The sequence below is a fragment of the Miscanthus floridulus genome, chromosome 11, assembly GCF_019320115.1.
Source record: "Miscanthus floridulus cultivar M001 chromosome 11, ASM1932011v1, whole genome shotgun sequence".
Lineage (NCBI taxonomy): Eukaryota > Viridiplantae > Streptophyta > Magnoliopsida > Poales > Poaceae > Miscanthus > Miscanthus floridulus.
Genome location: NC_089590.1, coordinates 2,538,746 through 2,551,806, shown reverse-complemented (window position 1 = coordinate 2,551,806; position 13,061 = coordinate 2,538,746). Strand labels below are relative to the sequence as shown.

Below are 13,061 nucleotides of genomic sequence, written 5' to 3'. Positions count from 1 at the left end.
CACTTATCGGCGTCCCCAAGTGTCAGCCACCACGGCTGGTAACCCGGCCCCTTGGTTCCTCGGTCCAAGCCTCGTGTCCGTCCTTCACCGCTCCCTACTTGACCTTCACCTCGCCGTCGACCACCGCCTCCGAGCTCCACACATGCGTACCAAAAGCCAAGAGACATGTCGCACAACTCAACTCACGCCATGGTTAGTTCACAAACTCAACCCAAGACGTGAATCACGTTGACAATCACTCATCACAAAACAAACCACAAGGGCACACATCAACCTTGTGTTCGCATAAACATTATCCGACACAGGTGTTTTGGGTTTTCGGATGTGGGCAAGGGACTTCGGCAAAAGGTCACTATTAACCAGTGCCTTGGTCACCCCTGTTGGATCCCATTAACAGACAGGCATCTTAAACTGACAGCCTATAATAGTATTAATAGGCGAGCAAATGAAGACGTCTGTATCCGTTAATAAATTAATTGAGACGGGCATCTTGTAAGCCCAATATATATATGAGGGAGAATTATCAATGAAGGCAGATGGGTTTAGGGTTAACGGCTTTATCTCCTCACTCTCTCTTCCTCTCTTTCTCTACAGCCGTGACGCCCTTCCACTGTCAAAATGGTGAAATTCTCCTAGTGTTTTTAAGTAGTAATAAAACACTACCACTAGTCATAGCACATGGAAATCCTCACTACGAGGTATTTGGTAGGAAAAGAGTATACTAAATTTTGAATGCTAAAACACTAGGAGAAGCCCACATCACTAGAAAAAGTCTAAAATTCTGGTTGTGTTCCCCGTGCCTGCGTCGCCGCCAACGCCGCTGGGCCATCGTGACCAGTCGCCAACCCCTGCAGCCGCCACCAGGGCCACCCCGGCCAGCCGCCAGCCCTCCGCAGCCACCGCTCAGGCCACGCCAGCCGGCTCCACAGCCGCCGCCGCCGCTGCCACCGCCGGGATCGACCCCTGCTGGCCTCCACTGTCCGGTTGGGAATCGGACGTGTGACACCAATGATTGTGTAATTTCTTGTAGAAATTTACAGGTTTTGTCCGTCACATCAAAGCAGTAGCGTTCAAGCGGATATTAGATAAGAGTAACGACATGATTGTAATTATTACTGGAAAACACTCAAATTATTATTATATAACCACTCTACTCTATATAAGCAGGCATATGAGCCAAGAAACACACGGAGGGAAGTTCTACAAAATATGACAAGCATCACACACATGCATGCTGCATCGAAATTCAATTTGCCAAATCGCCTCAGGTGCAGCGGGGGCTCTGTGTGAAAGCGCTGACAGGGAAAGACTGCGAGGACTTCTCCAGCTGGATAGTGATCTGGTTACCAGCGCGACTGACTTGGCTGACGCCGAGCCACGCGAACTCCACCTGTAGGCGCACGCCATTCACGGCACCGATGGACCCGGACTTGATGACACCGCTGACGGTGCTGGCGTACCGAAACTTGAACTGCCTGCCACCAACCGTGATCAGGAAGTTGTCCTGTTCGTTTCTCTTATAAGTCGTCTTTTTCAGCTTGTTTTTTTAGCCGAAACAATATTTTTCTCTCATAATAAATCAGCAGAAACAATGTTTCGGTTTGTTTTTTCAGCGAACCGAACGAGGCTTAGCCGCCTGAGCGAAGCACGTATGACTTCACGCCAAGCGGTAACTGGCCCTGCGGTAAGTTGTTCTGCTGCAGAACGTCGTACGCTGTCGTAGGTGCAGCTATTTTGGAGTTGGACTCCAGCATACAGGCCACGAATAGGATGGCGAGGAGAAGAGACTGTTTGGCCATGGCTGCTGGTGTAGACTACTATTACCCACGAGCACAAACAAAGTGTGTATATATATGTATAAAAACTAGGATAGCTAGTGTTGTGGGGTGGCCCTCCTCGTAGCCTCAGTATAGCCAAACACTGAACAGTTATGTTTTAATTGCATTCATTTGTTCCTAATTACCGCTTAACAGTCAATGTTATTCCCGTTATAGCCTCATAACAGTAATGTTTTAATTGCATTTTATTTTTCCATTCCATCAAAACGTACGGTACTCCCATTAACAAGGAAATTAAGCTTATTGTTTTAACTGCCTTTTTTTTAGCCTAAAGACCATTCCAACAAAACCATCCTCTAGTTAATATGGAAATTAAGCTTAGGCCTTATTTGGATCTATTCGGTATTAGATGCTAATAGCTAGTTAGCCAATAATAGTTTATAGTTAATGTTATCTGCTAGTAATTAGTTTGGTCCAACTAGTAAAATACTCCTCCCATTTCAAATTATAAGACGTTTTTGCATTTGTCCACACATAGCTTTTTATATGTATTTAGATGGACACTATGTCTAGATACATAATAAAATCGATGTATCTAAAAAAGCCAAAACGCCTTATAATTTAGAATGGATGGAGTAGTTGTTAGTTGGGTATTCAGCTAACAATTAGTTAAACTATTAGCTAGACTTGTTAGATTGAGGAGCTAATTATTAGCAACTAACTATTAGCTCTTACTATTACTGATGCCGGTTCAAACTGTAGCACCCTAAAAATTGCATTATTTTGAAATAGGCGAATTTAATTTAATTATGCAATTTGTGAGCATGCAAATTTAGAAAAATAAAAACTTTGTTAAAATTAAAATCAAATGTAAGGTCTAGCTACATGTTTGTGCATACATGCTGCATATTTATTTGTGATAGTTGGGTTTGATCAAAATTTCAAAAGGATTTAAATTTTAAATTAAATTTGGATTTGAAAATGAAATTAAAAAAAGAATTCTTCCTCTCCTTCTCCTTTTCAGCCCAGGACTCTGGCCTAGCCCGCTTCTCTCCTGCGTGGCCCAGCTCCCCCTCGAGCCCACCTTCTCCTTCGCCGCTTGGGCCAGAGCGGCGCAGGCCCGCTGTCGCTCCCACTCCCGCGTCATCCCAACCTCGCGCCACCGGCCTAGCAGCATCGTCCGCGCCGCTCCATTCTCTTCCTTGCTCTGTCTCTCTGTCGAGTATGTCCCACGCCTTGAGTCACGGACAGGTGGGTCCCGCTTGTCAGCGTCCTCACCGTCTTCTTCCTCACATGGCCGAGCGGGACTCTGCCTGGGACGGAGTCCGCCGCCGCGCCGTGTTCCTCACTCGTTTGGCATGACCCGCACGCCTTCGCCCCCTTAAATAGCAGCCCCGCACCATGCCACCTCCATCTCGAGCCTCGGAGCAAGCTCCTATCTCGCCGAGTCGCCGCACGGAGCTACAACTCTAGTCGCTACCGCCGTTGACCCCCCTGCCATCTCTGTCCGCTCCAAGTCGCTGAGATCCATCTTGGTGAGTTCGTCTTGATCCCCTCATTCTCCCTGTGCTCTCAGTTCATCGAATCGAGGCCCGTAGGCCGTGTTCCCCATGCGCCGCTCGTCGCCGTCAATGGCGCCACCGCCAAGCTCGCCGCCGGCCATGCTGGTCTACTCTCTCTCTCTGATCTATTCGAAGCCATCCAAATCCAGATCAACGGCCTAGATTAGAAGGTACCCTTTCGGTCGGTAATTTTTGCTAAAGAGCCCCTGCAGTTCCGCGTAATAGAACCCGCAGTCCATAGCGTGTTTCTAAAAAATGTTTTCTCTTTCAGAAAGCCTAAAATTTCTCTGTTAGATCCAAAATACGTTTTCATCTATTTATAGTTTTGCCACTATTTTCTTTAGGCTATAACTTCTTCGTTTTAACTCCGATTTGATCCGTTCAAGTTGCATTAGATTCATAATTGAGTAATCTACATGTTCAAGTTACTATTAAACATGTTTTCAACTTTTGAAATTCGAGGTTAGATTTAATCTATTATTTTATTAAAAGAAATCTTGTTTAATTCATAACTTCTTCGTTATAGCTCCGATTAGAGTGCTTTTCGCGTCTGTGTGTTCGTAGCGAGACGTAGATTCATTTTACAAACTTTTCATCTTGATTTTATGTTTGGTGTACTATTCTAATTTAGTTCTATTGTTTGCTTCATGTATAATTGCATTGATGCTTGTGTGGAGCTTTATGATCATGTCCAGTCGGTGAGCATTGCGTTGGTGATATAAAAGAAGTTGGTGATCCAGAAGATGTCCTTTGGAGGTTACAATTCAATAGAAGAAGGATCTGAGTTTAAGGCAAGTATATCATGAGATCTTCCTTGTTGTCCTATACACCTTTAATCATTTAATTCATAGTACATGTGTCTACCTTGACTACCACTAAGGATTTCCTAATACTTTGTTACCCTATACCTTGATTCCTATGGGTTATTGCATTGGGTAGTATGATGCTAGTGCTCAACTACAACCATAATCTTGTGACTTGAATAATGGTATATGCAATAAACATTAAAAGATGCTTTTTAGCAACATGGAACAAGGGGGCTAGAGCATTGGGCTGCTGAAAGCTCTAGTTTGGTTTTGGTGAATTGATGAAACCCTAAGTGCTAAGCTAGCATATCAAAAGTGATTATGAGATAGGTAACACTAGTCCAAGTGGTGAAGCAAATGAAGATCATGACATGATGATGGTGTTGCCATGGTGATGATCAAGTGCTTGGACTTGGAAAAGAAGTACAAGAAAAACAAAAGGCTCAAGGCAAAGGTATAAGTGGTAGGAGTTTTTTTTTGTTTCGGTGATCAAGACACTTAGCGAGTGTGATTACATTTAGGTTCGATAGCCGTACTATTGAGAGGGGTTAAACTCGTATCGAAATGCGGTTATCAAAGTGCCACTAGATGCTTTAACTCATTGCATTTGCATTTAGGATCTAGTGGAGTGCTAACACCCTTGAAAATGTTTGTGAAAGTATGCTAACACACATGCATAAAGGTGATACACATTGTGTTTAGCACTGGGGAGCAAGGGTAAGAACCTTCCAAGCACTCTACGGGTGGACACTCTATGGGCGAACACTCCGCCGGTGCCACCGGCGCCCTATACAGAAAAGATATGGTTTCACAGAGTGCACCGAACGCTGGTCTCAACTGGACCGGAGCGTCCGGTCAGTGGAAGCAGTGAAGACGTTGGCGTCGGTCTTCGACTAGATGCTGGGTCACTTCATGACTGGACGTTGGCTGGCTACGTCTAGTCCCGCTGATGTGGCAACGCACAAAGGAGACGGTGAGTGACCGGACGCTAGGTGAGTCCAATCTGGCATGACCGGACACGTCCGGTCGTGAGTGGATGCTTACTGGAAGTGACCGGACGTTGGGGTCCTGTGTCTGGTCATGATCTAATTGACGCATTCGGTCATGAGTGGAACCTTACTTGAAATGACCAGACATTGGTGTTGGTGCGTCCGGTCACTTCGAGCAGCGTGTCCGGTGATAAGTTAAGTGCTCCGATGACCATTGAGATCGGGCGATCAGCGTTTGAAGACGATGACATGTGGCAAGCATCGGGTGACCAGATGCTGGGGTCCTACGTCCGATCGATCTGACCGGCACGTTCGGTCGTCCTGATTTTAGTGGACTGAGGAGCCAACGGCTCTATTTCGTGGGTGCTTCTATTTAAGCCCCATGGCCGGCTCAAGCTCACTCTCTTGGCCATTTGCATTGACATAGCAACCTTGTGAGCTTAGCCAAAGCCCTCCCACTCATCTTCATCATTGATTCATCATCTTTGTGAGATTGTGAGTGAATCCAAATGCATTGCTTGAGTGTTTGCATCTAGAGGCACTTGGTGTTAGTATTTCACTATGGGATTCGCTTGTTACTCTTGGTGGTTGTCGCCACCTAGATGGCTTGGAGTAGTGAGGATCGTCGAGCGGAGGTTGGTGATTGTCTTCGGCTCCGATCGTGGTGATTGTGAGGGGTTCTTGACCTTTCCCCAGCGGAGAGCCAAAAGGTACTCTAGTGAATTGCTCGTGGCTTATGTGATCCTCATCTTGTGTTGGTTGTGCGGCACCCTATTGAGGGTTTGGCGTGTGATGCCAATTAGCGCGTGAACCTCCAAGTGAGTGAATCGCCACAACGAGGACTAGCTTGCCGGCAAGCAAGTGAACCTCGGTCAAAAATCATTGTGCCATCATTTGATTCCGAGGTGATTGGTCTTCATTGATATTGATTCTTATGATTGATTGGTTCATTTCTTGACACGGCGGTATAACCATTTTACTCTCTCTCTTTACATTACCGCAAACTAGTTATCAAGCTCTTTAGTGTAGCTAGTTGTGAGAGCTTGTTAGTTTAGTTAGTGTGGCTCTTTAGTTAGTCTTTGAGAGCACACTAACTTAGCGTAGTGACATAGAAATTGTGTGAAAAGAAACAATAGAAACTAGAATTGTGGTAGGTGGCTTGCATTTTTAGTAGGCTAGCGCAACACTTGCTTTGCCTCATAATTGTCTAACTGGTTTGTTCAGTATCGTTGTAGAAATTTTTAATAGGCTATTCACCCCCTATAGCCATTAGGACCTTTCAACTATTTTTATGGTGCTCTAGATTCCTCTCCCTAAGGACTTATCTGTAAGTGAACATCAGGGACTTACAGTATAGCTGTGAGGGCTACATGGCTCTGACTTTAGTTTAGTATGAGGATCTTTTTCTAGCTTGTGAGAGGTTACCTTTATGGTGTAAGAATGGCTTGCCGAATCAGGTATAGTGCGGTCTCTGTCCCCTTGTGTATAGGCTGCGTGTCATTGTGCCATCGGGTAGGGGAGCTCTATATCTGTTTGCCGAGTGAATCTAATGGCCCTAACTTGTTAGATGAACCTTTGAAAGGCTTCATAGTGAACCCTGCCGACCTTCCTTGGTAGTAGGTCAAGAAGCTAATCACCTTGGGCGAAAGAATAAATCATGACTCATAGTGAAAGTGTACAACCTTTGTAGAGTGTAAAACTAGTATATCAGTCGTGCTCATGGTCACGAGCGGCCTTGGACCCTTACGGAATAGATGATGAACACTGATGATACGGATGATGAAGATGCTCACTAATGATTACTGTTTATGCTATTCATTATTCATGTTTACCTAATCATGTGTTTATATGGGCTTGTGAATATACTTGTTGCCACCCAATTGCTAAAAGATGACTCATTAAAAGCTAATCGTAGTTAAACCAATGTCAACCTTTTGAGCCTCATGAACACCATGTTATATTTGTCGAGTCTTCACCAGAAGATCAGAGTTGTCTTTTCTGTTGTTTGCTGTCTAAGGTTATATTCTTTATACTAAGTACGTTATATATTGAACATTGTCTTTCGATATTACCCTTACTTGTAGCTAAATGTGAGATTTGACTTCCTGGGCTTGCAAATGGTGTGTCTCTAGTTTTGTTCTAAAAACTGGGTGCTACACAAACTCCGTCACTGTCGGAATTTGGTGATGCAGCTTTCCTATCACTATCGGGGGTTTTAAACTGACATTGATCACAATCTCCACAGCTAGTTTGTTACACCAATCGGCTTTCTTCTGTTGAGCCACCACTGCTGGTTCGTGGTTTCAACCAGCAGTGTTGAGTCAAACAACACTGCCGGTTCATCACCTAAGTAGGCAGTGGTATCACTGCCAGTTTAGGGCTGCAACCAGCGGAGTTGATTTTGGAAACACTGTCGGCTCAGTACTTGAGCCGACTGTGTTATGCCTATCATCACTCTCAGTTTTTAGGTGAACCAGTTGTGATCTTATTTTCACATTTTGTTATTTAATAATTTATTTCATTATTGTTGTATGGTACTTTATATTCCCTATGGTTAATTACGGTAATGTCTATTAGACTCACATACACCACAAATCCATCAAGATTTATATTGCAAATGTTATGATTACAATGAAAATTTACTTATCAAAGATGGTGGCATTATCACAATCCATCAAGATCCCTATTACAATAGTCTATCAAGCATCTCTTTACCATATTGTATCTTGAACTTCTTGGACCATGCAATGGAGAATGATCTGGCTTTAGTCAATATCTCAGCAAAGATGAAGGCTACTAGCTCCTCTTGGAATCCTTTGATCTCCATGTCTAACAACTTTTGGTGGCCAAGTTTCTTGCGCTATCCTTCAAAGCAAGATGATATTGAAAGGCACAAATGTAAGACAAAACTATAGATCATTTTGTTGAATTAAGCATTATACATGAAATGGGAAGCATACACACCATATCATCTCCTTGCTTTGTTTTCCCGCCAAGGTATAATGGAGCATTGCCCACATTACGTAGAACCTGCATCTGTTAACATTGCTCACCATTGGCTGTTCTAGGATTTGCAATGGCAAATGATTAACCTTGAATTGGGTCTTGTTGTCCCCGTCCATTTTTAACCCTTGATACAGTGTCACATTATAAACTATGAAAGGCCACGACATTAGAATGTGCAATGTGATGAGAAAATAATATGTTATTGGATTAACTTACTTGTTTAGCACTATGAGTAGGGGATCGATGTGAGAAAGTGGCCTTTTCTTCGAGTCCCACACCTCGAAATGTGATTGCGCAAGATTGATATCTACAAGGATGAAATGGAAACTGCAATCACAAAGTCCTTGTTAATGAATACTGTCCAAAAAAAGAAGCACAAAAATAAGGGCCGAGAACGCACACTAGTAGAGAAACGACTTTTGATCCACTTCGAAATTTGGCTTTAGTCCCGGTATTTTTCGCGCCCAGGAATAGAGAAACCTTTAGTCCCGGTTGGTAGCTCCAACCAGGACTAAAGGTCCCTGCCCAACGGCTAATGCGGTAGGCTTTTGCTGCAGAGGACCTTTAGTCCCGGTTGAAGCTACCAACCGGGACTAAAGGTTAACTTTTACTCCCGGTTGGTTCCTCCAACCGGGAGTAAAAGTCTACTCCCGGCTGGAGGCTCTGTCCGGGACTAGAAAGGGATCTTTAGTCCCAGTTGCTGTCTCCAACCAAGACTAAAGGTCTCCTCCTATATACCCCTTCTTCCTCCCTGAGCCCAATCCACTTCGAGCTCAGTGTTCTTGCTTCATCGCCGGTCTCTCTTCTTCCTCATCGCCGGTAATCACAAGATTTTTTTGATTCCTCCATCGATTCTTTGGTTCTAAAGGTTACCAACTTTATACTCTCATGTTTCATCAGTAGCATATCTCATTTTGTGGACTAGATATATGTGGTTTTTTATGGTGGATTTTTTTATTTGTAAGCCATTTAAGCTAAAAATCACTTCAAAGTTTGCATATTTGGATGAAGGAAGGTTAAAGTAGTTATTCAAAACTAGTATTCAGCTTTCATTTCTAGCATGCATAGCACACTTCATGGTTTAGAGATATAGAGAATTTTAGAGTTTTTTTAATTTTATTTGTTTATAAAATGAGAAATTTATATTATATTAAAAATGAGTATAGAGAGTAGATGGCAACTGCTTCCTGGTCCTCGGCCTCTCATCAGGTTCCAAAGCGACTGAGGCCGGACCTCCCTCTCATTGCATGCGGCAAGTGTGAGGAGAAGATTGTGATGGAGTACCGGCTGAGGAAGGAGTGTCCCAACAAGGGCCGTATCTTCTACAGGTGTCCGGATCGCAATGTGAGTTATTTTGTCGCATTTGATGATTATGGTTAATTTATACTTATTTTCATGATGATTGTGATTAAAGTTCTAATTTTTTGTTTTAATTTCAGTGGGATGGCACTGGATGTTCAGGCTGGTACTGGGAGGAAGAGTATGTTGAACACGTGCAAAACTCTCTTGCATAGGCGGCTACGATGGCTGATGAGGCAGTGATCCTGCGGAAGAAGCCCATAGATGTTGAACAAACACATGATCTGTCTGTTTTAGTTGGGATTGGTCATGAAATCCTTATGCTACTGAAGTGCATTTTAGCTTTAGTTTTTTTAGTGGTAGTGGAATTGTCTACATTGTAGCGAGACTTTCATAAATTGATACCTTGTGTGGTGGCATGCATGTCATATAATTAACTAATTATGTTCTAGGTTTTAATATGGTATGTATGTCATATAATGCAGATGAGCCGGCATTGGATGTACAATGCTGATCGCCGCTCCCAAGAGTTCATTGAGGGCATGCATTCTTTCTTACATGTGGCCGAGGCAAACAAACACGATGGTTTCATGTGCTGCCCATGTGCCATATGTAAGAATTTGAAGGAATATGCTAGCTCAAGGAGTCTTCATTCACACTAGTTGAAATAAGGTTTTATGCCAAACTATATTTGTTGGACGAAGCACGGAGAAACCGAGGTTGTAATGGAAGAAGGTGAAGAAGAACAATCGGACGATGATGACATTATTGCTGAATATGGTGCCTTCAATGATATTGCAATGGGGGAAGCTGAAGAAGAGGTAGGGGCAGAAGATGAGCCCGCTGATGATCTTGGTCAGGCCATTCGTGACGCACAAAGAGAATGCGAAAGTGAAAAGGAGAAGATCAAGTTCGAGCGCATGCTAGAGGATCACAAGAAATTGCTATACCCAACTTGTGATGCGGGGTAGAAAAAGTCGGGTACCACACTGGAATTGCTGCAATGGAAGGCAAAAAATGGTGTATCTGACAAGGGATTTGGGGAGTTACTAAAAATCCAAAAGAAGATGCTTCCAAAGGATAACGAATTGCCCGCCACTATGTATGAGGCAAAACATGTAGTCTGCCCTTTGGGATTAGAAATCCAGAAGATACATGCATGTCCTAATGACTGCATCCTCTACCATGGCGAGGAGTACGAGAAGTTAGATGCATGCCCGGTATGTCATGCATCGCGGTATAAGATCCGGCGAGATGACCCTGGTGATGTTGAGGGCGAACGTCCCATGAAGAAAATCCCTGCCAAGATTATGTGGTATGCTCCTATAATACTACGCTTGAAATGTCTATTCAGAAACAAAGACCATGCAAAGTTGTTGCGATGGCACAAAGAAGACCGTAAGGTAGACAATATGTTGAGACACCCTACTGATGGGTCCTAGTGGAGAGCAATCGATAGAGAATTCCTAGAGTTTGCAAATGACACAAGAAACTTAAGGTTTGCTTTAAGTACGGATGGTATGAATCCTTTCGGGGAGCAGAGCAGTAGTCATAGCACTTGGCCTGTTACTCTATGTTTCTACAACCTTCCTCCCTGGTTATGCATGAAGCGTAAGTTTATTATGATGCCAGTGCTCATCCAAGGCCCAAGGCAACCTGGCAACAACATCGATGTGTACCTGAGGCTACTAGTTGAAGAACTTCTACTTTTGTGGAATAGACCAGGTGTACGTGTGTGGGATGAGCACAAACAGGAGCACTTTGACCTGCGAGCATTGTTGTTCGTAACAATCAATGATTGGCCTGCTCTAAGTAATCTTTCAAGAGAATCAAACAAGGGATATAATGCATGCACACACTGTTTCGATGACAATAAAGGTATATTCTTGAAAAATGTCGAAAGGTCATGTACCATGGCCATCGTCGATTTCTTCCTGCGAATCACCCCTAAGAAAGAAAGGCAAGCATTTTAAAGGTAAGGCAGACCACCAGACCAAGCCGAGCAACCGAACTGGTGAGGATGTACTCAATATGGTCAAGGATGTGAAAGTAGTATTTGGAAAGGCACATGGTAGCAAACCTATTCTGAACGATGCCGACGGTCACGCACCCATGTGGAAGAAGAAATCCATATTTTAGGAGCTACCCTATTGGCAAGTCCTAGAGGTTCGTAGCACGATCGACGTGATGCACCTGATGAAGAATCTTTGTGTGAACCTGCTAGGCTTCATGGGTGTGTATGGGAAGCCTAAGGACACACTTGAAGCATGATAGGACCTATGGTGTTTGAAAGAACGAGACAACCTGCATCCAGAGAAGACAGATGATGGACGCCATTACTTAAGTCCTACCAGCTACACTCTTAGCAAAGAAGAGAAGGAAAGCATGTTTGAATGCCTAGCAAGCATCAAGGTACCATTTGGATTCTCCTCGAATATAAAGGGTATAATAAATGTGCTAGAGAAGAAATTCCTAAACTTAAAGTCCCATGACTGCCACGTGCTCATGACGCAATTACTTCCAATTGCATTAAGACGAATTCTACCTCCAAATGTATGTCTAGCCACCATGAAGCTATGTGCAATCCTCAATGCAATTTCTCATAAGGCAATCGATCCAATGGATCTAGCTAAACTACGAAATGATGTGGTTCAATGTCTTGTCAGCTTTGTGTTGGTTTTCCCTCCTTCCTTCTTTAATATCATGACACACCTCTTAGTTCACCTGGTCAAGGAGATTAGCATTCTCGGTCCTGTGTTCCTGCACAACATGTTCCCCTTTGTGAGGTTCATGGTTGTCCTAAAGAAATATGTTCACAACCGTGCTCGGCCAGAAGGAAGCATCGCCAAGGGCTATGGAATAGAGGAGGTCATTGAGTTTTGTGTTGACTTTATTCCCAACCTTGACCCGATTGGTGTTCCTGGATCGCGACATGAGGGGAGACTAAGTGGAAAGGGGACACTAGGAAATAAACCATATATTGGTACGCAGGACAATTATTTTAATAAAGCACACTACACAGTTCTACAAAACTCCTCTTTGGTGGATCCGTATATCGAGACACATAAAGAGTTGCTCCGATCTAAGTTTCTAGGGAAGTCTGAAGCTTGGATTACGCGTCAGCACATGGAAACTTTCAGCGACTGGTTACGAAAAGAATGTCAGGGTGATGAAAGTATTGATGAGCAACTGTATTTGTTGGCTAGGCAGCCATTGTGTCCTATCCTCGCATACAAAGGGTACGAGATAAATGGGAATATATTTTACACAGTAGCCCAAGATAAAAGGAGCACCAACCAAAACAGTGGTGTCTGCATAGATGCCACCGACCCTAATGGAAATAAGCAAACATATTATGGCCGCATAGAGGAGATATGGGAACTAAACTATGCACCTACTTTTAGGGTACCTTTGTTCAAGTGCCAATGGGTAAAGGCGACTGGAGGCGGGTAGCAGTCGACAACCAGTACGGAATGACAACTATGGACCTCAACAATATTGGGTACAAAGACAAACCATTCGTCCTTGCCAAGGATGTGAATCAGGTGTTCTATGTCAAGGACATGTCTACAAAACCGAAGAGAGAGAAAAACAACAACGACCTAATCAATGAGCCAAAGC

General features: G+C 43.7%; 1 protein-coding gene across 1 annotated transcript; it reads right to left on the bottom strand.

Moving 5' to 3' along the window:
- Positions 1-1,264: 1,264 nt before the first annotated feature.
- LOC136494007 (uncharacterized) lies at positions 1,265-1,799 on the bottom strand. The gene is made up of 2 exons (XM_066490147.1): positions 1,650-1,799; positions 1,265-1,504 (listed from the first exon to the last, which is right to left on the bottom strand). The coding sequence occupies exons 1-2, from the start codon at positions 1,797-1,799 to the stop codon at positions 1,265-1,267; spliced, it is 390 nt and encodes a 129-aa protein (XP_066346244.1).
- Between the last annotated feature and the right edge of the window lie 11,262 nt (positions 1,800-13,061).